Consider the following 26,262-nt stretch of genomic DNA (forward strand, 5'->3'; position numbering starts at 1 on the left):
TTGGTTAAAAATTCTTTATGCAGGGGCTGGAGCTAAAGCTCAGTGGCAGAGACTTGCCTAGCATGTGTGAGGCCCTGGGTTCCATCCCAAGCCTCTCTGAAACACAACAAAAGCAAGAATTCTATACTCAGAATAGTCTGAATATAAAATAAATATAAAATAAAATAATGCTTTTAGATGAATACAAAATAAAACTTTTGGATGAAGATTTAAATTAAATTATAAGCCTATTGAAAAGCTTTTAAATATAGTATCTGGCCTGGATCTTTATTTGTGTCACTATTTTGAGATCTTATCTTGAATTCTTAGGAAACTCAAACTGCAGTTTTTAGTTCTAAACCCTCAGGGTATTGTTCTTTGGCATAAGAAATGCAAATGCTTATCAGATGTCCATTTTATTTTGCCTGGGGAAAAGTTCATGTAAGATGATGGATTTAAGTATAACACCATTACTTCTAAGATGTAATTTATTCTCTAAAAATCTTCCTGGGATATATAATTTTGCAGCTAACCAAACTGCACTTCCTTATTTAAAATTCTTGCTGAGTTAAGATGGTACAATGAGTTCACAGAGATACATCTGACTAAATCAGTGTTTTGCTGTGTTCCCCTTTTTCTTCAATGGGAGTTGATATTTGTGAGATTATCTGTAGGGTGAAAAACAGCTAGTCTGAGACTTACTGTTCTATCCATATTCAATTTCTTTCACAGATTGGGTTCCTGGTATGATTACACAGGTACTGATGAGATACATAAATATTATCATCATTAAGATCTCAGGATCTAAAATTGATATGGGATAGGAGGACTCTTTAGAAAATTAAAAGAAAACATTTTAAAGATATTCAAGGCCTGGGTTAATTTTAGTTGTTCAACCTATTTTAGCAAAAGTTACACATCTGTTATTGATCATTATGTTGAATTTGATTTTCACCATATTCATGGTAGGCAGGGTAAGTCAGGAACAACTCTCTTGGAAACTTAAAAATGAACGAGTGCCCATTAGATTAGGAAGACAGAGGCACTGTAGACTGAGGGGCTGCAGACGGCCAATGACAGAGAGGTGGACCAGCACAGACACATGGTGGCTGAAAAGCAATGAGAGACAGTGCAGACACAGCCACTCCTGCTTGTCCATGGAGGAGCTGGGCCTGGCCCAGGAAAACAGAAGCGAATGATGTAGGGAAACTGACAATTTAGGAATGAATTGGCTTCCTGACAGAGGTCACAGTTTAGACTCCTAGGTCCCATATATGCCATGCTATACGGTTATGCTGTAAAATAATTTATTTTCTGAGGGGAAAACCTCAGTTATGAAAATAAACAGAAAAGGATTAATACAGAAATATATGCTTTTACAAATCTGTATCAAGAGCTTTGTAGCGAAGGTTTCTTTGAGGGATTTTTTTCTTTTTGTGTTTACTGTGTTGAAGGTATCTGTTCTTCCTTTAAAATCTCCGTGTAGCATGTGTGTGAATACTTCATTTTCCCAGGGACCTTTGCCTTGATTAAAGAACAGTCATTTGCCTCTAAAATGCTGGCTGAAAATTAGATTCATTTATTTGTTCACTCAATAAATATTTATTGAACACCTACTATTTGAAGTGTTGTTCTAAAGGCAAATAAAAAAGACAAAGATCCAGCTATCATGGAGACTTTTAATCTGCTCAGGCAAAAAGACAGTCAACATATGTGCACAGGTGGGCACACACACACACACACACACACACACACACATGAACCCCAGGTACTGAGGAGAGTGATACAAAGAAAAAGAAGCAGGCTGAGGGCAAGGGGAAGGTGAACGGTGGAATTATTTCATGGAGGTATTACTTTGTATGGTCAGGGAGGTCTTTTCTATGGTGGTGACCCTGAGTGAAGACCTGAGCAGATGGGAGAAGACCTGTGGGAAGGCCCCCAGTCTCTAGGTGGTGTGCAGATCATGGGCAGTTGCTCTAGTCGTGACTTCTTTGCAGATTCCTTGGTGTGAATGTGGAGGTAGACCCTGCCCGTTGCACCACCTCAGGCTCCAGACTGATCCAGTCTTGTTAGAAACACCTTTCAAAGTCATTAGGCTGAATGTGATGGCAGCAGAGAAGTTGTTGATGGTGGTGGTGGTAGTGGTGTTGCTGGTGAAAGAGGTGGTGTTAATGTTGTGGTTTTGTTGGTGATGGTATTTGTATGGGTGGTCATAATGTTGTTCATGGTGTTAATGGTGCTCATGTTCGTTGATGGTATGGATGTTGATGTTGTGGTGTTGGTGGTGGGGTTCTATGCATTTCTGAGGGTGGGGATGTTAAGATTTTGTTCATGGTGGTGGTGATAGGGGTGTGTGTGGCTCTCAAGATAAGAAAAGTTTAAATAACCAAGGACTGGAAGACAATATGCTGTCACTACAAGATCCTAAACACACAAATAAATTTTTATATTAAAATACCCAGAATGATGATAATAATTATCATTTTGAGAAAGCATTTGCCACGTGCCAGACATTCTTTGCCATATTTTATATGACATATTTTATTCTGTTAGAAATTCTGTAGCTACTACCCTCGTGGTGGGTGAAAACAGAGGCTTAGAAAGTCTGAATAACTTGCTCAAGGTTAAACAGTGAGTGGCGAAGGCAAGATTTGAAATGAAGTCTCTCCAGTGTCAAAGCCTAAGCCTTATACCAACCACTGTGCCATCATCCTACCTCCAAGGGTGAAGCCCCTGGTGGCAGCAGCAGAGGGGTGTGAGGATAATAGTGGTGAGGGAGCAGGGCAGTACTTCAGGCTGATTTCCTGACAGCCTGCTCCGTGCCCTGGCTACCCAGGTGCATGGTCTCCAGAGTAAACACAGCTCTCCTTGTGCTCAGGCATAGTTTATGACGGTCAGGAAAATGAGCAGACAGACTTCCTTACTAGTCATATAGAAATGCACAGAACGTTCAATAGAGATGTTCCAAGGAAACTTCATTGTGGGAAATATCTGACGGAATTTCATTTTTAAGAAGAATAAGTCCCCACAGATGACACTCAAAGCCTCTGTGGAGGTTGAATGGAGAAGTAAGAATGTTGAAGTACAGCTATTCCGTAGTTAGGATTGAACTCATCGTTCCAAGGAAGCCATGGGTGTCTACAAACTCAAACCATAGTAAAGGACTAGATCCCTGATGAGTAGAACAGTTTTCTTTTGGACAGAATTATTTCTCATTTAATACCTCAAAATTATCATTAAGTCAATACTGAAAAATATTTTTTTAAATACCCCTTGTAGATTTAAATAACAGCTCATAGTGGTAAATGTGTTTGGTTTATTTCTTTCTACTGAGAATAGGATGTAAATTCTTTAAGCCAAATCGTTAGCATCGTCTTAATACTTCGCCAGCCTGATTGGTGGACAAGGTGGTCAGAATGATTAAAGTTGTGCTTCCTATAAAGAGCAGCTTTCTGGGTCACCTCATTCTCCAACCACTGAGGTATCTACCATTCACTGGTGCTTAGCTGGGGTTCTCATTTTGCACACGCTCCCTAATTCACAACTGAAAAACAAAACACTTGATGGAAAATTGATCAGAGAGGTAGAAACTGGATTGTAATGTGAGTTTAGGTGAATTTCTCCCTGTGTAAACAAAGCATGAACTTTTTCTTGTTTTCTTTCTCTTGCAGAAAGATTGTCTACAGCTTTATTTTGTAATTATTTTGCATGTTGAAAGTATCATAAACTCACGGAAGCATTAGAAGAGCAGGACAGGCAACTTCTTTGCCCGGATGCCTCTCAAATAGTTCGGTGTGTGTTTCCAAGGACAGTGTCCTACCTGGGCACACAGCAGACCGAGAGGTTAACTCGAACACATTTCTACCATCCAGTCCTCAAAGCCACCTACGTTTTGCCAGTTGTTCCAGCAATGTCCTTTATAGCAGCAGGATGCAGCTTGGAGCCACTTACTGCATTTGCTAGTCTTCCGCCTTTAGTTTCCGGCAGCCTGGAATAGTTTCTCGTTCTCTTCTTGACTTCCACGACCTTGACTTATTTTGAAGAGCACAGGCTGGGCGTTTTGTACAGAAATCCCTCAATTTGAATTTGTCTGACTTTCCTCACGATTAGACTCCCCTTATGAACCTTTGACAGAAAAAAATCTTGCAAAAGTGACACCGTGCTCACAGCATACAATCTTCTGGCTCATAGTTTAAATCAGTCCGATGGCTGACGATGGGCACTTGGTCCTTTAAGTTAGGGTCTATGGGGCTGTCTTGCTGTAAAGTTGCTCTTGCCTTCTGTCAATAGTAATTCTTTTATGGGAAAGTGCTTTGAAACTGCATGACGTCCTCCTTCTCAATTTAAAATTTATTTTCATCTGTGTGGAATCACTCTTTCCTATTTTGTTCACGGAGTCATAGTCTGTTATTATCATTACATATCTTGGTGCTTAAATTTTCCCCAGTTCAGCTGTAATTCAGTTGCATTCCCTTTCAAGCTGGCTTCTGAGTCCTTGTGACATGGCCATCTTCATTCCTGGAGAACTTCTTTATTTTCTTGCAGTTAAGATCTCCCAGGATCTTTTCATGTTTTTCCCAAACCAGGCCGGGAAGCAGCCATCTGTCCAAGTGTTCTGGGTCCCCTTTAGAGAAAAATGCTCTGTTGAAGGTAAGAACTGTGTATTACTTGTGTTTGTTGCTACTGGCCAGGGAAGAGTTTGCTAATTTTAGTTGCTGTTAGTGGACAAAGCTAGAGAAAACACACACACACACACACACACACACACACACACACACATACACACAAATTTCTACATGTATCTCTATATATTGAAAATATGGGCTAACACCAATACCCCCAGTTCCAATCCAACACTATAACATTCATCCTAGTGTTCTTTAATTTTTCTCTAACAGCAATGATTCTGGTTTTCCTTACCCTTAATATATTCGCTTGTTTGATGACTCCTTCTGGATGTGACCAGTCTCCCATCCCTTCCCTCACCCCGACGCCTGTCCCCCTCTTCCTGTTCAAGCTCTCAGTCTCTGCCCATGTGGATGGAGCTGGCTCATGACATCACACATCTTAATTCTTTCTCATCTCCTCCTCCTCACCTTCCTCTTCTTCACTCCATCTCCTGATCTCCTTCCCATTTGAACAAAATCTATCTCCTTACTTCCTATTACCTATCTTTAATTTTGCTCTTTATTTACATTTTAGGTATCTCATGTAAAAGAAACCATGTAGTATTTAAGCTTGTGTGTCTGATTTACTTTACTTACTATTCTGGTCTCCAGGTGCATCCATTTTCCTACAAATGACTCAAGTTTATCCTTCTTTATGGCAGAGTAGTACTTCATTGTATAGAAATATCACATTTTATTTATCTATTCATCTGTTGATGGACATATAGGCTGCTTCTAAGATTTAGCTATTATGAGTTGTGCTGTTATAAACATGGATAAGCATGCATCCCTAAATATGGTGTTTTTCACTCTTTGGGGAAGATACCTAGAAGGTGAATAGCTAGGTCAAATGGAATTTCTAGTTTTAGTTTTTTGAAGAATCTACATACTGATTTCCATAGTGGTTGTACCAGTTTGCATTCCCACCAACAATGTGGAAGTGTTCCCTACCCTCACCCTCAGCCTTGCCAACATTTATTATTTCACTGTGTGATCTTGAGCTAATGGGTTAACTTTTATTTATTTATTTATTTATTTATTTATTATTTTTTGTTTTTTGGGACAGGGTCTTATTATGTAGTTCAGGCTTGTCCTGAACTCACTATATAGCCCAGGCTGGCTTTAACACATGGCAATCCTCTTGCCTCAGCCTTCCCAGTGCTGAGATTGCAGGTGTGCACCACTATGCCTACCCTGGGTTAACTTTTTTTTTTTTTTTTTTTTTATTTTAAGGATAAAAGGAGGGAAACATTAACAGACATACAACATTCTGGGTTAACTTTTAATAACCGTTTTTCCATCTATAAAATGGGCAAGTACCTCCTTTATAGTGTCATTTAGAGGATTAATGAGATTTATACATACACTCAAAATATGATATGGGGCCATTTTCAAAATATCCTTAGAAAAATGTACTGAGAAAACAAATAGAAAAAGGCCCCCAAATGAGACACAATTATAAGTGTAAGGGGCAACTGGCAACTGTAAGATACCATCACAGACAGCAAAACAAAACAGAAAACAATCTCTGTTTCCCTAGACTCACATGCTAGAGGCGGGGAGACCTTCCATGAAGGTTATAGGTAAGTCAATCTGGAGGTGTTTGTGTAACAATACTGATATTAGGAAGTGAATAGAGAACAGCAAAGGCATGCAGTGCAGCGGGTGCAGAATTAGAGGGATGTGAGGGACCACCTTGCTGAGAAGGCACCCCTGAGCGAAATGTTGAAAATGCCTGGGGAAGGGTGGGCTTGGCTACTTGGGGAAGAAAGTTTATTGCAGACAGAGACAATAGCCAGAGCAATGGCCCTCACTCCTTCTGTGTGCTTATTTATTTATTTATTTATTTATTTAGTCTTTTTGAGACAGGGTCTCATGATACAGTTCAGGTTGGCCTTCAACTCACTTCATAGCCCAGGCTGGCCTCGAACTCGCAGTGATCCTTCTGCCTCAGCTTCCTGAGTGCTGGGATTCCAGGTGTGTGCCACCACGCCCGGCTCAGTGTGTTAGTTTAAAAGTGAAATTTTGGGCTCCTTTTAAAATATCACCTCTTATATAAGAAACCCAAAGTATAGGTAATTTTAAAAATAAATTAACAATAGGCAATAAGGATAGGAAACTGGGTCTTTTGCAAATGGAAGAGGATCCAGAGAGGGAGGGAAGGGAAAGAGAAAGAAAAAGAAGAAAGTATGTTAAATGGACGTGTCTAGCCCCTAAGGTGAACGGAAACATGATCACCACAAACATGTACCAATAAAAGACCTAAAAATAAAGTCGTGGAGCTCCCTCCCCCCGAGGTGATTTGTCTCTTCACTCAAATTCCTGTTACGAAAGGTTCCAATTCATACTATTTTAATATGCTAGTAGATAAAAAGGCAAGACCTTACTATCTGAACAAATCTTTATTACTGGTCGTAAAGGAGGACTGTGGTTCCTCACTTGGCATTTCCTCACGTGACTATTCTAACGTTATAGCGAACACAGAAGAAATCTGCAGAAGGAAGCTAGGAATCTGCCCCTGCCCCTCCGTAACTTTCCAAAATGGCAAAGGTGTGAATGGCGAAGCTGGTGTTCCCTCCCAGAATGGGCATCCCACTCCCCTGCCACCATAATACGTAGTAAAGGGAATCAAGGTTTCTTGTTTATACTTAGCCTACCCTTCTTTGATCGGAATGCCGACTCACCCAGGGAGATTTATTTTTACAGGTCAGAGAGTAGTCCATTGCGGGATGCAGCCCACAATGTTTTGGTTCTTGTGTCTTTTATTTTCAAGTAACAGGAAGACATCTATTTTTAAAAACATAAAAAGTTAACATTGGGCTTTTAAAATTCTGGGGCTTTTTGGCTTGTTCTCTGAATGCCTCACCATGTGTACGTGTTGAAAAACTCTCTGAGAGCTGAAAGGCAGTCTCAACTTTGTCTTCACAGGTTTGATTAATCAACTGTTACAATTTTAAATGTTTAAACTATCAAGACATCCCAGGCACACAGCACCCTTAGGAATGAGATGAACGTTGTCCAGTTGAGTCTAGAAAAAGTATCATTTGTTAACTGAGAGCAGGGAGTTCCGGGAACTTACTTTCTCTGGAAAAAAAACAACTGACGTCTAGTTCAGTTCTTCTCTGGAAAAAAAAGAACTGACGTCTAGTTCCACATCACCTAAAGTGCCAAGTTAGCAACACAAAAGTCCGGGTTCAGCTGATCAAGCCAAGTCTCACCGTTACTACTGTACACAGTTCACCAAAGAACTTACAGGCAAGAGAGCAACTGAACGACTTTGTGTTTTCAGATTGTCGGGATAAGCACGGTGATCATAAGGGTGGCTCCGAGGACATCCTTAGTGACCCACTCACTTCACCCCTGAATGCCCTCTATCTGAAGTGGACCTTATTTTAAAGAAAGCTCTGTAATCTCAAGCTGTACCAATAGCAATACAGTGTCCAGATCAAGGCAAAAACCAACACATCAGAACTCAGCACCAGGAAACCAGTTTAGAATTCCCAGTGTTCAGTTCTGCCCCGACAGAGAAGGCATTGAGAAAGTGGGTAAGATCTGGAAGAGGGCACCAAAATGATGAGGTGTCGGGTGTGCTGTTGTCTTTCTGCCTTTCCGGCCCTTCTCTTTCACGCTTCTGCATTCCTTTATGTTCCATGCATGCACCGATCTCCTCTGCAGTCTCTGAGATGCAGACTCATCCCGTGTGCTTATCAGCACCGTCCTTGACAGTTACCTAGAGTTCGCAAATAGCATAAGCCCAGCATCACATCACCACCACCACCAAAGGTCAGATAGCTGACCTGGATGTGTATGGAGAAGTCCCAGGGCCACTGGATGGGGCATCACAGATGCGAATCCCTAACCTGATGAGCATTCACCATGTGCTGACACTGCTGAGGGTCCTGAATGCTCAAAATAATCCAAGGAGTGAATCATGGTATTGTCCTTGTTTTAGAGTTGGGGAAGAAGAGACTCCAAGAGGTGAAACAGCTTGTCCTAGAAAACCTCAGCCTGTCTGAGAAGTCTTTGACATCCCCTGGATCAGTCTGAAGTTTGCTGGTTGAGGGCAGCCATCCAGGGAGACAGGAGGCAGTGGGCAGGTGGAGAGGAAGGAGCTAGTTCCTTCTAGGAAAAGTGTGGCCAAGGAAGGGATCAAGGCAGGAGGCTCAAAGAATAGAGAAAAAGCCTGTGATAGTAGAAAAGGTCGCAGTGGCAGATGGCTGTGGGAACAGTACTTCACCCAGTCTGTCCATTTTGTTAGAATTTGTGTTTCCTCGCCATGTTTTATTGGTGTTAGGCGGCAGAACTTCTCCCTATAGTCTTTCTTTGTGGTGGCTGTGGAGAACCATCGCAGCTTATGGGGATCACCTTGAACACAGCGAAGTTTTTCACACTCCAGTGGTCTTTCTTAAGAATAAGGGTTCAGTTTACTCCTAAACAAGTACACATGTTTCTCTGTCTCTCTCATTTTCCTTTGAGATTGGACTCAGGGCTTTGTGTGTGTACAAGCAAGAGCGTGACCATGACGGAAACCCTGCCCCTGACTCTCTGCCTTTGTTTTGCTTGAGAAAGGCCACTGTGGGGCTAGCGTGTAGCTCAGCGGTAAAGAGCTTGCTTAGCACGCGTGAGGTCCTGGGTTTCATCCTCACTGCCACAAGAAGGAAAAGAGGGTAAAAAAAGGGCTACCATGTTGTACTGCTGTGGGCAAGGAAAACGAAAAGATGTTGCAGTGTGATCTCTTTGTCTTCCTTAATCATGTCATTATCTCCAGAATCGAACACTGCGCCTCTGGAAGCAGGGTCTAAGACACCTGTTTTGGTAATGGGATCTATAGTATTTTATCTTTCTAGAAAGATGGGCTGATTCCTATTCCCTACCATTAGAGGATGCCTATTTGGAGTGGAAGGTCAGAGTAGAGGTTGCTGAATTTGCTATGTCAGTTTCGTACTGGTACAATTAAAAAGAGAATAAAAACCATGTATTTTTCATCTGTTCATGCTGGATATTACCCGCTGTCTGTGCTCTGTGCTTCCCTGATGGGCTGCAGCACCCAGGTCCCCGGTAGGCTCTGGATTACTGTTGGGTTTGGCTAAAGGGGAGCAGGAGCACAAAATGAGGGAGAGACAGCCTTCAGGAACCCGTTCCCCTTGCTCCTCCCGTGGTCTGGTGGTTTGTCCGTGGCTGCGTTTCCCTGCTCAAGGCCACAGGTCCTGTGGGGGGGCATCTCTGTCAGCTCTCCGGTTTCCAGTAACTGCTCCCTCCCTGTCCCTTCAGGCCTAGGAGGGATGACAGCTTCTCAGGGCTCCCACAACACCTTTTTATTTTTATTCCCTTAACCCTACTGGAATCCTCATTGATGTACTTGACTCTGTAACTTTCTGAAAATGAAAAACATAGGTCACAGAATTAAACCACTAAAACTGAGCTTTAATAGTATATCATTTTACAGGAAATAAAAATATATAATTCAAGAAAATTCATGTACAAGTTTTAAAAATCACAAATGCTACTGGAAAAAAAAAAAAGACTAATTCTCTGAAAACAGTAATGCCCAGTACATGTCCTCGGTCCATGTATAAAATTAGACTGTAGCTTTGATGAACTGCTAAAATGATACTTTTTTCCACAGTGTAGGGGGCTGGGGATATAGCTCAGCAGTGCAATTCCCAGGACAAAAGAAAAGCCATAGCATGTCTTTCAGGTGATCAAAATGCTTGGTCAATTTTTAACACTGCAGTCAGGTGATTGAAAGTATAAGTGCACTCACTGAGGTCATCAATACCCAAGTGGCATCTCTGCCTGAAAGAGGAGGGCTTGTAAGCCAGAGTGGAAAAAATCCTGCATTTGCAGAGAGGAATGCATCTCTCTCTGTGAATGGCTCAGGCATGGGCCCTCCCTAAATTCAGAAAACCATTAGATTTGGCTTAAGCTAAGTGAAATAAACAAACCTTGGCTTAAGTGAGAGTTAATTGTCTTCTTCTGCCTTTCAAAGTCATCAAATTCTAAACCAGCGTGTGTTGTTTTTCTCTTAGTTCAAATCAGAGGCAACTTGACACGAGCTCCCCCGCTTCAAAGGGCACTGACATCCAAGCTGGGGATGCCAAGAGCGGAGATGAATTACGCTGGGAATGTAGTGATGTGGATGAGACTTGGCCTCTCTGATTCGTCTCTGCGGCATTGAGCTTTGGGGACAGAGAGTGCTGCTTCTAGAACTTTGTTCTGGCTCTAGGTTCCCATCGGCCCAGAACATATTGGCAGTCAGACCCTCTGCAGGCTTTCTAGAGCTTTTGAGCATACTCAGTTCCCTATCAGATCTTTGGAGACTCAAGGCCATAATTTAGCACCAGACTCTCCAAATTCTTTCTTAGTTGATAAGGGCCAGGCGTGGTGGCGCACGCCTATAATCCCAGCACTAGGGAGGCTGAGGCAGATCGATTGTTGGGAGTTCGACACCCACCTGGGCTACAAAGTGAGCTCAAGGCCAGCCTGAACTGCATAGCTAGACCCTGTCTCAAAAAGACAAGAAACAAATAAATAAAATAAAAGAGAAGATGATGAAGGCCATAATGAACCACCTAGAAACAACTTAGCTCAGAACAAACATCTGTGGTCCATCCAGGGCACCTAAACAAAAGGCTGGAATTCTTCAATGAAAATTCACTATAGTTTTTCTCTCCTTTTGAATTCCATTGATTGTTAAAGGCAAAAAATAAAATTTAGGTATTCTCTTATCACAATGTACTTCTCTAATAGGTTAGGGTAAGCACTGCTTCTCTTATTTACCTTGAAATCAATCTTAACAGTATGGCTGATGTGATAGGATTTTTACAAAGGAAATTTTTACACATCTCACCTAAGTTACCTTTAAAGTGCCATTAATGTATACGATTTGACTACTACACAGGATTTTTACTTTCAATTTTGTCTACGTACATATTGGTGCAAAATGAAATAATAAGGTTTAGTTACTGAACATAATGCAAGGGACAAAAGCACACGAGGAAGCAAGTTCTCAAAATCTACTAGTTCTTAATGGCTTAAATTCTTCTATTTTAGGCTCCCATGGTAAATCTTGTTCCTTGTACAGTTTTTTTTAAATTCTCAAGCATTATTCTGGAACTTTGGGGGCAGTGAGATGGGGTGAAGGATTGTAGTTAACATTTTAATTCTGAGATTTAAAAAGTCATCTGATAAACAGAATCAATCTTCCAGATTCAAAGCAACTTCAGAATTTTATGTTTAGGAATTACCCATGGGCCTAATTAGTCCTGTTTAGAATAATTTTTTAACATTAGAATGCTTGGCAGAGAGGGAAGATTTATTGTTCTGTCTAGATTATAGTTAAGTTAAATTTTGCCTGGTTTGTTTAAATTTGTAATAATGCAGACCATTTATTCTTTTTAATAAGTGCTGATTTGACATAGATTACTTGTGTCAAAATACCATGATATCTAGATTGATCTGGAATCATGCTAAGTGATCATCAAGTTTGATAACTACTTATAGGAAGTGGTTTTAAGTAAATAATTCAGTGAAACTTTGGAAAACACTAACATCCTTTCTTTTTAAATAACACATAATAACATTCTACAAAATATAATGTGGGTCTACTATTTTAAAGATCATGCTAGAAGACTGAAAATTGATAGAAAAACTTGCAGTGCCAAGGGCTCATTGAATATTTTATATTTTCATTTATGAGGTAATCACACTTTTTTAGAAAACCTACCATATTGGGCCAGGAGTTTGGTTTCTTGTTTAGCTGTGTTAGGTACGTTCATCCTACCAGTGCCAAAACACAAACCAAAACCAAAACCAAAATGTTGGTCACATTAAATCTAACATTTCCACTTTTATCTAATTTAAAAGATACTATATCTACATTAATTATAAAATGTTATTTGGGAGAGTTCATCAAGTACTCCATTCTTAAATTTTGTTAGGTGGTTTCTTTTTGTAACATTTCACGTAAGTTTACACAGTAACTATGATTAAACTGTGTAAATTTGCTGAAATATTTTGATGCTGAGTTTACACTATGCCAAACATTGAGAAATATACTAAGCTGTGACTCACTGTTACATGATTTCTTATATAGTGTGACTCAAACCATGTTCCCTAAGTAAAAACACAGACAGATGAATTTCACTGTAACAATCATCTTAAAAAGTGTATTTCAGGAAAGGCCTTATATCAACTTAAAAGAGCTCCAGAATATATGAAGAATGGACTAAATTTTCAATTTTTAATCCTAATACTTGGCTTCAGATAGCCACATACATCCTCGCCTGGGAATAGAATGAAGAGTATTAATCAGAATTAACCGTCTTCACAACGATTTTATTATTTCTTGTTGAGAAGAAAATTCCTACAATCTTCTTGATTAATACCAGTACAGTGGATATTATGAAATAAATAACCTTACAATTGGACACAGAGTTCCTAAAGGGCGGGTGTAACAAACTGATACTAACCAATGGAGTTTTCCCTGGTAAGAGTAACACTATAGTGACCAGAGAGTGCTCCCACGTCTACAAACGTTAGGGTATAAGGTGCCAAAGACTTTTGACATCATTGTCCAAACAAAGGGTCCCTTCAGCAATCACAACACAGCAGCTTGTCTGCCTTGGGTGCTTCTGCGTGTTGACCTCCTGGAGAAACACATGAAGTTTCGCTTGGTCCGACTCCACACTGTGTTTACAACAGGGGTAGCATAGACATTTAACAGAAGAAAGACAGGAACTCCATAGGGTTTTAAACAAATGACACACCACATGCTGTCATTCACCAGGACAGCCTGCATCAAAAGCTCACTGGATCTTAACGGCTGGCTGCTCCTCCCCACACCATGACAGTGCTTAGTGAGGGGAGGTTTTATAGATGCCTCTGACACTTTCTATGAAGTATCCTGTCGGCACGCTTGTAACCCAAACCACTGTTGAAATATTTGTTTACTCTGTTTTATTAGGGCAGTTTCATTCTGTTTATATGCTAGCCTTGTACATTTCTCCCAGGAGCCATTTCCAAAGGGTCTCCCAGTTGCTGCATAGCAAAGTGTGTCCTCATGACTGTCCACAAAGGTCAGCCTGCTTACTGGCGTTGGACTGTGAGGAGCAGGAAGTTTGTGTTGCATCTTGTGTCCTTAATGGAGTCCGACAACACAGGACAGAACGCATGAGTCTCAGAACAGGAGGCCTGAGGATGACAAAGACCCAAGGGTCAATTATCGGATTAATTGATAAAAATCTAAGAGCTTGGAGGTCCCACTTTTTCTTTCGAGAAGAGGTTTCATTCATATATGCAAAGATCTGTAAAAAGCAAAGGGGGAAAATGATGTTAGTTTACACTGTAGCAAGGAACAGGCTTACACTCTATGCTAGTTCCTGCAATCTAACTATGATTTTTGTTTGGGAGTGGTGGTAGAGACGGTGGGTAGCAAAATCTCATCCTTCTTCCATATATGAATCATAACATAATGAATATATTTTTTCCTTTGAACTTAATGAAAGCATGTTTTCTATGGATTATAATTAACCTGGACATCATACACAACTGTCATGTCATTGGAAAAATGTCCAGTAATGAGTACTCTATTGAATATTTTATACTCTCATTTATAGTGCAATCACACTTTAAAAACTGCCAAAGTGGGACTGGGAGAGTGGCTCAGTGGGAGAGGTTTTCTTGACACCTTTTAAAAATATCAATAGCAGTAATAATAATGTTATAGTTTGGGGTTTTGTAAGGGGAACAATACAGGACACATAATTTATAAGATTATTTTATAATAGTCACCCAAAGAGTCATATACCAAGAGAGTGCAGGAAATTTGTCCACACACTAAGACCCAAAGAATCCAGCTGAGGGCCTGGATCCCACGGCAATGTCCTGCATGAGTCCAGCTGAAGACTTAGGGCCCATAACAATGCCTCTCATGAGTCCAACTGGAGGCCTAGCGCCCACGACAATGTCCCATGTAGGCCTGTTTCATGGGTCTGTGCTGGGAAGGCCAAAGGTCAGTGGTGGAACCTAAGAAGTCTGTGCTAGCGGGATGAAGGATCTGTGCTAGCAGGCTGAGGGATCTGCACTGGAGCTGGGAAGCAACACTCAAAGTAAGAATCAGAGCTCCCCTGAAAAGTACCACAGCCATCCTCAGCCACAGTGAGGTCCCGAGCTCCTCTGATGATGAGAACAGCCAAGTCTATATCAGAAAAGCCAGTGCAGGACATTGAACAGTGGACCATCTTCCCTTCCGGAGCCAGGAAGCGATACTGAAAGGACCAGAGCTCCCCAAAATGAACCACAGCCATTCCCAGTGACAACAAGGTCCTGAGATCCTTCAACAGTGAGAACAGCCAAGTTCATCAGGAAAGCCAGTGTGACCAGGTCCTCCAAGAGAACCAACAGCAGCCCCAGGAAAACCAACTGCCTCTGCAGTTCTGCCTCTTATGCTGCTGGCCACAATCCTCGGGTGGGCCTCCTACACCCAGCACCAAGCTGGTTCAGTTCAGCCGGGTGTTGTTACAAGTTGACCACCAGTTGTCAGTCTACCACACACAGTGTGCATTGATCAATAGCATATATATGTATAAATATACATATATATATATATATAGTGTCATGAATTGTACTGGCTACTAAAATTGCTTTATTCCTAGGCCTTACAAACACTCGGAAGCTTAAGTATTACCTCCTTTTAAGGGATGAGGAAGTGATCCTCAGGAATGTTGCTAATAGCATGTCACATCTCTTTCCAAACACCTGATCTGCTTTACTAGTCCCAATTCAGCAAGACAGGGCAAGCAGCATATTCCCATCAGTGGGAGCATGGGCTCTGGTTAAGGGACTGCTTTGGTTGAATCACAGCTCTGGATGATAGCTTTGGCATCACAGGTAAGAAAACTAATCTCTGTGCCTCAATTTCCACATCTGTAAAATGGCGATAATAATAATAATAACTACTTCACAGGGATGCTGGCAGCATGCCAGGAAGATGTGTGCTAGCTGCTTTCACAGTGCTCATGTGATAAGCACTCCACAGTGTTAGCTGTTATTATCTCCACCACAGCAATGAGAACATTGAGGTGCAGAAAAATTTGGGACTTTCCCGCGTATCCAGCGCTGTATAGTGGCTCAGGCAGGACACAGATTCCAACTCTCCTGCTGCCTGTGCATTGCTGGTTGTGAGCAATATGCAGGCCTCTCTTAGAGCACAGCACAGGTCCCTAAGCACTGGGGAACAGACGCATCTCTATACTTGCGTCAAAGTTTTTAAAACCGGTTACCTCACTCTTACCTGACTCCTTTGCTATTTTGGAAGCAATAGAACTTTTGATCAGATTGGAAGCAACGGAACAGTATGAGTTGGCAGATCTTCAGGCAGAGATAGAACACTTCCATGTAGTTTACAGAAAGGAAGAAAGCAAATATGGATCAGACCTAGTCATTAGGTTTCAGGACTCTCCGACTCGTGACAGTCTCTGACTGAGGGAAGCATCCTCTCCCTCCCCAACAAAAGAAGGAATAGTTCGTTTTCTTTCCCCCTGGTACTTACTCTGCAGGCATCTGAGAACTGGACGTACGAAGCAAATTGCAGGGAGAGGAAAGGGTAGTCATTTTTGGGTTGCTTATGTTAGGACAATAGCAGAAAAGTTTGGCAGCCTGAGGTGTTTATGCCAGAGAATCTTGGCATAGAGAGTGGAGAAAAGATTTGGCAAAAGAGCAAGGAAAAAGAAGAGTTGATAGTGGGTCTCTCAGATCACAGAGAAAAGAAAACAGGCAGGGCCACGCAACGAAGCACTAGTTGTCAAACTACTCTGGATGTGAAATGTACAGTACAGTGTCTTAAAGAGGTGACTTCTAAGTGAGGTTAGAAATTCAGGGTAACGGTGTATGTAAATCTGCTGGATTAAAATATATGAATCGGTACATACACACACGCGTACGTGCATACATGAACATTTTATTATGGGAAAGTGTGGAGCTGACTTTGCATTCGTTTGGACGGGACAGCACGCTAGCACCCAGCTGCCAGGGAGGCCAGGCTGAGGCTCGGCGTGCGCATGCGCCGTCGCAGCCTGCGCTCTGACGATGAGTCAGGTTTTCGGAAGAACCTTCCCCACAGTTCCTGGTCGCCTCAGACCGTGACACGGTAATGAGAAGTGAGAGACGCTTTTAGAGAATGAAGCAATTCTGTACTCTTTCCTTTTCATCCACTACAAAGGGTAATTTTTAGAATTGCTTAAAATATGCATTTCAGGAGGTGGCCAATGGTTTGCGGAAGACAATCTGTTCTTCAGTGACCCTTGAAGTTCTTGAGGTAACTTTGTCTCCTACTTCCCCGTTTCCCCCTTTGGATCTTGTTTTTTTTTTGTTATCTTGAGTTTAAGAGTATTTGCAGTTTGTTTGGTTTTTCAACTGTGCTAAAATATACACAACATAAAGTTTACTATTTTAGCTATTTTCAGGTGTACAATTTAGTAGCGTTAAGTACATTCCTGTTACTACCAAACTGTATTGTTTACATTTGTAATTTTTCTGCATATAATGATATTTTGTTTTTGTACGTTGTTTTTTTTTTTGTTTTTTGTTTGTTTTGTCTTTTGAGACAGGGTCTCACTATGCAGTTCAGGCTGAATTCACTATGTAGCTGAGGCTGGCCTCGAACTCACAGAGATCCTCCTGCCTCAGCCTCCCAAGTGCTGGGATTACAGGTATGTGACACCACACCCTATAAGGATTTTTTTTTTTTTTTTTTTTGTGATACTGGGGATCAAACTCAGGGCCTTGTGCATACCAGGCAAGAACTCTACCACTGAGCCACATCCCCAGCTTCTATAATGATGTTTTGATGGATGAAAAATTTCCGTGGCTGGGGAGAGACTGCCGGTCTTTGGGCTGGCTGATTCTTAGAGGCAGCAGAGGACTTAGCTGGAAGAGCATCTTTGATACACAGAAGCACTAACCAACCCAGAAACGCCCCATCGGCCAGAAGCCAATATTCTTCCACCTTAATCATCCCAGGGTTAGGACCTGCCGCTAGGGCTTAGAGCCTGCTGAGGTGATCCCACGTAGCTGATCCTGAACTGCCCATCTTGCCGTCTTTCCGCACAGTGAGGCTGGGGCCCAGGCGCTCCGCTCCCTCCAGTCTCTTCTGCCTGCCTGATGCTGGCGCTTTCTTCCCTGCCTCGTTCCCAGCCTCTCCCACGTCCCCTCTTGTAAGCGCACTTGACCAACTGTGACCTGAAGCAGCCGTCGCCACCATCTGTCTCCAAACTGAAACCGAGCCTGTGACCCCGTAGCTGCGCACCCCCCACTTCCGGAGTCTAGCTGATCCTGCGCTGTTAATGAAACGCATGGGACAGGGGCGATGAATGAATGCTGTGACGGTGACATTCTGGGATTCAGAGTCTGAGTCTGGTGGCATTTGTACGCTTTTTGCGTATACCTCTAATGCATTTGCCATGAGAAAAACACCAAGAGCTAACATAAAGGAGTTAAGTTTAATTTTGTAGAGTAGGCCCTCTCTACAGAGCTTTGGAAGAGCTGGAGCTTGTGACATTCACAAAGTGGCATGAATGAGAACTAGTGCGACTTTGGGGTTGCCCGAAGCAGCTTCCCATTAAATATTTCATCTGGGCACTGCCCAGGGCCTGTTTATTTAAATCACTTTCCTATGTTTAACGGCGTTAGGAAGTAGGTTCAGAAACTGAGAGTAAATACGGACGATATTCGACTGATCACTGCAGTCATGTAGGGAGCTTTAAAATATTCCAGGGGCGCTGCGGATTTAGCTCAGCGGCACAGCGCCTGCCTGGCAAGCGCGAGGTCGTGAGCTCGATTCCCGGTACCGGAACCGCCCCCTTCCCCCAAAAAATAAAAAAAAAAAAATAAAGTATTCCAGTGCCTCGCTTCCTTCCTCAGACTTGGACTAATTTAGTCTAGGGGGCTGGGGATGTAGCTCAGTGGCACAGCACCTGCCTGGCAAGCACAAGGTCCTGAGTTCGATTCCTGGTATAAATAAATAAATGAATTAGATAATTTAGGCATGGGCTAGGACATGGCTATGGGGTTTTCACATCCTTCTGATCTTTCCGCCACTGTGATGCTAATGCTAGTGGATGCTAAGGTTAAGAACCACAGGTTTAGAATTTTACCTAAAACCTGAAATGCTTTCAAATATTCATTCATGTCACTTAAGAAACAAAAGACCCGCTTAGGTCTGGTCAATCAAAGTAATGAGCTTCTAGATTCAGTTCCTGCTCATTAACATACAATCCGATTTGCTTTTGGAAATTTAATCCCACGGCCATGGCAGCCAACACTAAGGGAGAATGTTATCACTGTACTTGACGTGATGCTGAGCACATTAAAAGTCTCATGTTGTTTAATCCTTACACAAACCTACAAAGTCTTATTATCCCCATTTTAGAAAGGAGGAAACCAAGTTCACCCTCCAGACCAATAGAAAAACCATGAGGTCAAACTGGAGCAATGGAAACCAAATTCACTTTTAGCCACTACACACTGGACTGCCTTCTGTATAAAGAGCTTCTGCAGTGAGGGTTTATGGCTATCACTATTCCTGTTCATAGACTGAAAAACTCTTTCCAAGCAGCTATTTGGCTTTCTTTGCGGGTGGGGGGCTCCTTTTCCTTCATTCTTATCCATAGCTGAACTGGTTACTATGTTTCTCTCCTTCTGGAAGACAGTACAGTGTCCTGGACTATAGGCTTTGCACAATTAATTCTTTACATCTTTTTTGTTGGGAGAGGGAGAAAATTTTCCAGGTATACAATGCTTTAAAGAACTCCTTTCTTTCCCATCACAAGTGCTTTGGGGTGCAGGGAAATGAAGCCCATTTCCATTAGAAGGAAACCTGGAGCATAGAGGCAGCTCTGGGATGAGCATAGTCTTCGCCTGGTGCATTTCAGAAAGGAAAAAAAAAAGAGTGAGTGCTGAGATTGGAGCATAGTCTTCGCCTGGTGCATTTCAGAAAGGAAAAAAAAAAGAGTGAGTGCTGAGATTGGAGCTCTGGGCCTATAGAGTGCAGGATGGGAGCTCTGAACTACTGGAGACAATGGTGGGCTCTATCTCCCTAGGACTTCTATCATACAACACTGTGCAAACGATTTCAGAGAGCTCCATGTCCACGGAGCAGGAGGTAAGAACGCTGGTCTAGAGGAATTTCAGCCTTCCCTAGATGAAATCTTCCTTCTCCTAGGCTTTGCCTGTCACACATATCCTGATTTCAGGGTACCGAAAGTCTGTTTCGGGTTAGGGGCCATTTTAGGCAGCAAAATCCTGTCAGAAAGATGGCGCTTTGTGTACCTTGATGATATGAGTTGGGGCTCAGTAGTCCTGAGCTCAAGATCTGGATGGAGAGTGGTGATCAGACATGTCAAAACAGAGAAGAGGAGAAGTCAGGTGAGCGGGCCAGACTGCAGATTAAGTGGGTCTTAAGGCTCCGGCTGGAAATAGATCTGCCGATGACATTCTTGAAGCAGTCTGTCTAGCCATATTTATTCTCTCTTTAAAAAATACTATGATTGACTTTTGACATGCCAAAGAATATACCATGTCAAAAGGGTTTTTTTTCTGTAAGTCAAGAACCTTCCCTAAATTACCTGAAGTAGCAATGAGAATATGCTTGACTGAGGGATAAATGTAATGTACAAATTCTCTTTTGGAAAAAGGACTATGGTTCTTGCTATCTAAATTGCAGTTGTGCCTTTATTTACAGTCCCCACTGCATAGTGTCAAATGGCAAAGGAAAGGATGTCAAATGAAAATAAGTATATAAGGGGTTGGGGGTTTAGCTCAGCGGCAAAAGCACCTGCCTGGCAAGTGCAAGGTCGTGAGTTCGGTTTCCGGTACCAGAGAAAAACCAAAAAAAAAAAAAAAGAAAATAAGTATATAGAGAAACTTTCTCTTAAAAGGTAATGTGTATTCACAACTGTCTCAACAATCGCTACGCACATCTTTAATGATGCCTGAATGATAAAGGACCCCCTAGTTAGCTGTTCGAGGGCATCCATTTAAAATATCACCAGGCAAAGTTCCTAGTAGCTATGCACAGAAATTTCTGAATTCTTTTCATCCCTATCTGAATTGTTGTATTCTGCATGTATGTAATCAGCCAACTTCGGGTCAGCTTTCAACTTGCCTTCGTATTACATTTTACATAAATACCTGGCATGAACTGAAGACTCTGGTATTGTTTCCTTGCATTTATTCTGTATTGCAAAGATCAGATTTCCACTAATCAGATTTACCTAGAAATTATAACCCTAAAGAATTTGTAAAGATGAGTACATTTTTAGAATGAGTCAACGCTTTCTTGTTGAAATTTTAGAACTGAGCAACAGGCCTGAGCACTTTATCCTAATGGCATGTGAGAAACCATTTACAATGACCAGAAACTATCACAATTAGCAAAGTGGTGAGAGGACGGTTTGATACGGGTTGGAAATTAAGAAACAAACAGTATTTGAGACAGGAACGGAGGTCTCATGTTTCCTGTGCTGTTCTGTTTCAGGAAGAAAAAGGTTTCTGTTTGTCATTGGGAAATGTTGACAACAGCTGATTAGCACAAGGAGGAATTTATTAATTTACACAAAACTCCTTTAATGGATAAACAGTTTGGAATATGTTGTTGGTTTCATGCATGATTTCTTATTGGACAGCCAAAATAATGTCGTTTTCTAAATACTACATGCTTTTTTTTTTATCACTAAAGAAATGTTTTATGTGTACCAACGGAAGATTTTATGTGAGGGATAATCTGATTGTTTCTTAATTTAGATCATCGTTTACATTAGCCAATCTCTTAAAATCGCAATGTCAGACTTTTATTTTATAGGTCTATGGAGAATGAAAAGGAAACTCCACACTTTGACCCAGCTTAGCTGCCTTGAGCGGACTGGGAGTAAAAGGTCCTTGCCATTTTAGTTGTAAAGTTAACAAGTTGGAATTACAATGCAAAATAATTTATTTATTTAGTGCAGTGATAGGGGCTTTGTGCATACTAGGCAAGCTCTCTATCATCGAGCTGCACCCCTAGCCCCCCAAATATTTATAATGTCTTCATAATTCTCTTATGAAACTCTAGATTCATCTTCTCATATGTTACCCCTGAAATGAGTACCTTTCTTTAAAGCATTGTAATTAGTGCATAGTCTCAGTGCTTCCACTGCGAGGCTTTGGATCCCAGATCCAGCCCTCACTAGCTGCGGGACCTAGGGAAAGTTATTTTGTCTCATCTGTATGACAGGAATCATATTATTTATTTTGTAGGTTGCTGTGAAGATAACAAGTTACTATGAAATTAGCGTTCAAAATCTTACGTCTTTTGATAAAATGATACATGAGGTTATATGACTTCATTTCAGGACATTTTTTTTTTTTCCATTTTGAGAGTTTTACTTCCCAAACTTTGCAGGCTCTAGTGGGAGCTGTAATTCCACTCTGCCCAAACCCTAGGGCAATGGCTGAGATTAGTAGTTCTAGGTTCCCTAAATCACCCAGTCTCTTCCAATGCGAGGATGCTGTGGAATAGACCAGGGTCCCACTGGGTACAAATGTGTGCACTCCCCTTGCTGGTCAGTGGTTTGGTCTACTTTTGATGGACACAGAAAGCAGTGCCTGTTATTCTGAGGAAAGAATGGCAGACATGGGGTACTACAGTTTTCTGTATTTTCTGGGGTACACGGAAGAACATTAGCTAGAATATCTCAAGTAGTTTTACAAGGATAACTTATTTGAATTGATTTTTTAAAGTTGGGTTAACTAAAATATGTATTTAGTTTCAACTTTTTTTTTACTTTTTGTTATGTGGCTTTGAGAAAAATTTAAAATTTCATAGGCAGCTCATATTGTATTTCTGTTGGACTGTGCACCGTGTTTGGAGCAGCAGGAGAATTTGGAAAGTCAGTCATAAGCCCCTGACTGTCTTACAGTGCCTCGGGTGAGGAGGTATGCAAGTGATTCCTACCTTGGGCGGGAGACTGGTGTAGACCATTTCTAACCATGTGGGTCAAGTAAAACAGAAGGACTTATAGGGGGTAAAAACACCCTTTGGAGCAAATGCCAAGCATTCTAAAATAGAAGAATGTATAAACTAAACAGCAGTCATAAATTTTGAATGGTTGAATTAGACCTCAAGAAATAAACTGTACTGCAGTCCTTCCTAAAGTGTAAAGGGTTATGCAAGAGAAAGATAGTAATAATCATTACCAGTGATCTATTGACAAAACAAAATCAGTCAATGGCCAGTGCAGATTTCCTTATTAAGAAACGGTTTCAACTTTCTCTTTTGTGCCTACTGGATTATCTATAGTTCATCTGGCTGTGATGTCACGATAGTCACAGGACACGAAGTCAGCGTGGCTGGCTTCCTGACCCTTCATATGAAGATTTTTCTCTTGCTCTCTGGGAATCTTTGCAATGAATACATGCAGAAGCAAACACCAGAAGCGTTTTGCAGGTAGTGTCAGTTTTAAAGGGTAGTTTTACGGCGCTAAACCTTATAAACTTCATTTAGCCCCCCACACCATAAACAGGCAATCTAAGTAAAAAAAAAAAAAAAAGCTTCAAAGCAAACCTTCTCCTCCCCTTATCCCTTTTGTACCCAGACTTCTGGCTCTAGGCCCTTTTTTTTGTGCAACTCTGGAGCTACCCCAGGCCTAAGAGTAATGAGGGCCTAATGTATCAAATATATATATTTAAAAACCAACATATAGCATTGATGGAGTTCTCATGATAAAGGCAGTGTTTACATGAAACTGTGGGAACCTGTTGAAAGTTCCTGCTTTTGGTTTCTGAGTGGGCCAGTCATGGGGAGACCCTTTTCTTCCTGCTTGCCTCCTCTAAATGGCATAAGAAGGGGAGTAACAATCCTTTTTACAGAAGTGTGGTCCCCCTGGAACCCATTTTCAGGCCATTTATGTTGCTGGAGGTGGGGGGATGTTTTCATGCACCTTCATAAATGGCAGAGAAAACTCCAAGAGCTGACATGCTAGCTCCCACCAGCCTGACAGGCACTCCCCTATTTGGACATGTTTATGTCCTTCAAGTTGCATTCTGTTGTTTAAGGGAACTTGAAATGCTTTCTTTCGTAATGTTCTCCATCCTAGTCCCAACCCCAAAAGCTGACTTAGCCCCTGACATAATTAAAAGTTCCTACTGTGAAACAAAAAGCACAGAAGCCCCTGGTTTCTACATCACAATGTTTCTCTACCACAAACTCCACTGCTCAGGGTGGAACGGGAGGTGTCACCTCTCACAGGACCTTAGTTCATTAGTAAAGAGGACGCCTTTGACAAACTCCCTCTCATTCCCCACTAAGCGTAGCCTGCGGATTCAGACCAGCTTCTGCCCTGATAAAAGGTGGGACAGAAATGTGAGGACTCAGGCAAAGAGAACACAGCTTCGGGCAGGGATTACATCTGGACTTTCAGGACCATGTTCCTTTGCCACTTGAGAATAAGCAGATGAGGGTAACTAGAAGGCATCAGTCAGGGGGCCAGGGTAGAGTTATTTCCCCAGCTTCTGCAAGTAGGACCTGCAAAGGCCAGGCATCTTATCTTTCTTTACAAACTTCCGGTTTCTAGCTCTGTTAGAGGTCAGAGCAGCACAGGTTGTGCTAAGCCTTTAGGAAGCTTGAACTTAGCATGCGAGAACTGCCCCAGCAGGTTGCCCACGGGGGCCAGCACCCGATGCCCTTCAGGTCTCCCTTCCCTGACATGGACCAGCTGTTCTTTGTGGAGCTATGGGCTCATGAAGTGTACAACCATAAAAGGCAAAGCACCTGTGTGTATTCCTGACCCTGACATCCAAAGATGTTTAAGAGGTTACAAATGCTTCCTATGGAGGGCTTGCAGAAGCAGAAGGGGGTTCCTCTGTGGAACTGTCTTTGCCTCCTCTTCATGAATTTCCACGACCACAAATAGCTACACTCAAATATGTAAATCGGGAAACTGTAAACGAGATGCTTGAACTTTAGACACAAATAATGATCGCTCTGAACTTCTGCCACAAGGAGCCTCCGCATTTGGGTGCATTTTCAACGGCAGCTGGAATGCCATGGGTTGGGAACAACATTTTTTTTGTTCCTGACAAGCAGAAGGCAGAGCACGGAGAACCAGTCCCGGTGGCTGGGAGGTACAGCAGCAAACTGGCTCAGGGTGGCCGCCTTGTAACGATGACAAACATCCCACACCCCAAGGTGGCACGGGTCGCCTCCTCCTGCGTTACCTGGACAAGCTAGCCTGGAGTGGAAAGGACCGGAGTCCAGGGGCTCGCGACTCTAGCACGGGGGGCTGGGCGGGCATCGCGAGGGGCCAAGGCTTCCTTTTGGGGTACGGCAGTACCATCTGAGAAACACTAGCTTAGGGACGCCCACGTGCCAGGACTGCCGGAGGAAGGAAGTCGGGTGAGAAGCGAGAGGGCAAAGCGGTAGACAGGGCGTTAACATTAGGACATACTTTTTCAGTTGCCAAGAGTTTGCAGGGCGGCAGGAAGCGCAGGGGCGGGCGGGGGAAGAGGAGCAGAGAAGGCTGCACGCGGCTGGGCTGCAGAAACCCGGGCAGGGCTGACTGACTCACCGCGAAGGGCAGGGAGCAGACGGCGAAGGTGATGGTCATGATGGCCAGCAGGATGAGGTGGTCCGCCTCCTCCGCCACGGACAGCCGCTCCGCTCTCCTGCGGGGCCCCGGGCCGCCGCTGAAGGACGAGGGTCCGCAGCGGCTCCTTCTGCCCCGGCGGTGCATGCGGACGAGGTTGAGGATGACGCTGAAGTTGCAGGCGAGCACCGCCACGATGAGCAGCAGCAGGACGGTGGCGTAGAGCTGCAGGTAAGCCGAGCGCCCGTGGCGCACGAAGCACCAGGTCCCGGGGCAGTACTGCACGTACTGGCCGTAGCCGAGCAGCGGCGGGCAGCAGAGCAGCAGCGACGCGGCGTAGATGGCGGGGAGCACGGCCAGGCCCCCGCGGCGCGAGAAGCGGCGCTGGTAGAAGTAGGGGTGCCCGAGGGCGAGGTAGCGCTCCAGGGCCATGGCGAAGAGCATGAGCATCGTGGCCAGGCTGAAGAAGGTCATGGCGAAGGCGAAGTAGGTGCACACGCGGCTGTCGGGCTCCAGGGCCACCAGCGTCTGGTTCCGCGCGTACGAGGCCAGCACCACCGGGCTGATGAGGCAGGTCCCCAGCAGGTCGGTGAACACCAGCTCGGTCACCAGCACGTGGAACAGGGACAGGGCGCCGCGGCCGCCCGCGCCGCGCCCCGCGTCCCCTCGGCAGCGGCGGGCCAGCAGCCCCAGCGCCAGGAGGTTCCCCAGCACCCCCGCCGAGAACATCGCCGCGCTGATGGCCGGGCTCTCGCCCGCGGGGAGCCACTGTCGCTGCTCGCAGCCCCCGGAGTCATTGGAGGCGTTGCCCATGGCGCGCGGCGTGGAGGACTGGCGCGCCCTCCGGCCCCGGCTGGCACCTGGGAGGACGAGGGTGTGAGAGTCCGAGCGCCCCGAGGCCCGGAGGGAAATCGGGAGCGACCGCAATCCGCAGCCCCCTTCCGGACCCCGGCACGCGCTCCGGGCGGCCGCGCCCCAGGGTCCCCGCCGCGCGCCCA

At 43.4% G+C, this 26,262-nt stretch overlaps 2 protein-coding genes across 5 annotated transcripts in view; one reads left to right on the top strand and one right to left on the bottom strand.

Moving 5' to 3' along the window:
- Positions 1-12,956: 12,956 nt before the first annotated feature.
- Positions 12,957-26,262, bottom strand: part of Ptger2 (prostaglandin E receptor 2 (subtype EP2), 53kDa) — a 14,397-nt gene continuing 1,091 nt past the window's right edge. Inside the window, exons 2-3 of one of the 4 annotated variants that reach the window (XM_013510326.1) lie at positions 25,247-26,124; positions 12,957-13,838 (exon numbers count right to left, since the gene is read on the bottom strand). In XM_013510326.1, coding sequence (XP_013365780.1) covers positions 13,734-13,838; positions 25,247-26,124 — 983 coding nt within the window. In that variant the 3' untranslated portion in view covers positions 12,957-13,733. Of the gene's footprint in view, positions 13,952-20,522; positions 25,054-25,246 lie in introns of those variants that run through there. The other 3 variants (XM_005376782.2, XM_005376783.2, XM_013510327.1) reach the window with 3 other exon arrangements.
- The window catches only part of LOC102028386, a 28,568-nt gene continuing 26,960 nt past the window's right edge, over positions 24,655-26,262 (top strand). Inside the window, exons 1-2 of the mRNA XM_013510076.1 lie at positions 24,655-24,837; positions 25,259-25,495. Coding sequence (XP_013365530.1) covers positions 24,655-24,837; positions 25,259-25,495 — 420 coding nt within the window. The remainder of the gene's footprint in view (positions 24,838-25,258; positions 25,496-26,262) is intronic.

The sequence above is a fragment of the Chinchilla lanigera genome, unplaced genomic scaffold (genome assembly GCF_000276665.1).
Source record: "Chinchilla lanigera isolate Chin_1 unplaced genomic scaffold, ChiLan1.0 scaffold00008, whole genome shotgun sequence".
Lineage (NCBI taxonomy): Eukaryota > Metazoa > Chordata > Mammalia > Rodentia > Chinchillidae > Chinchilla > Chinchilla lanigera.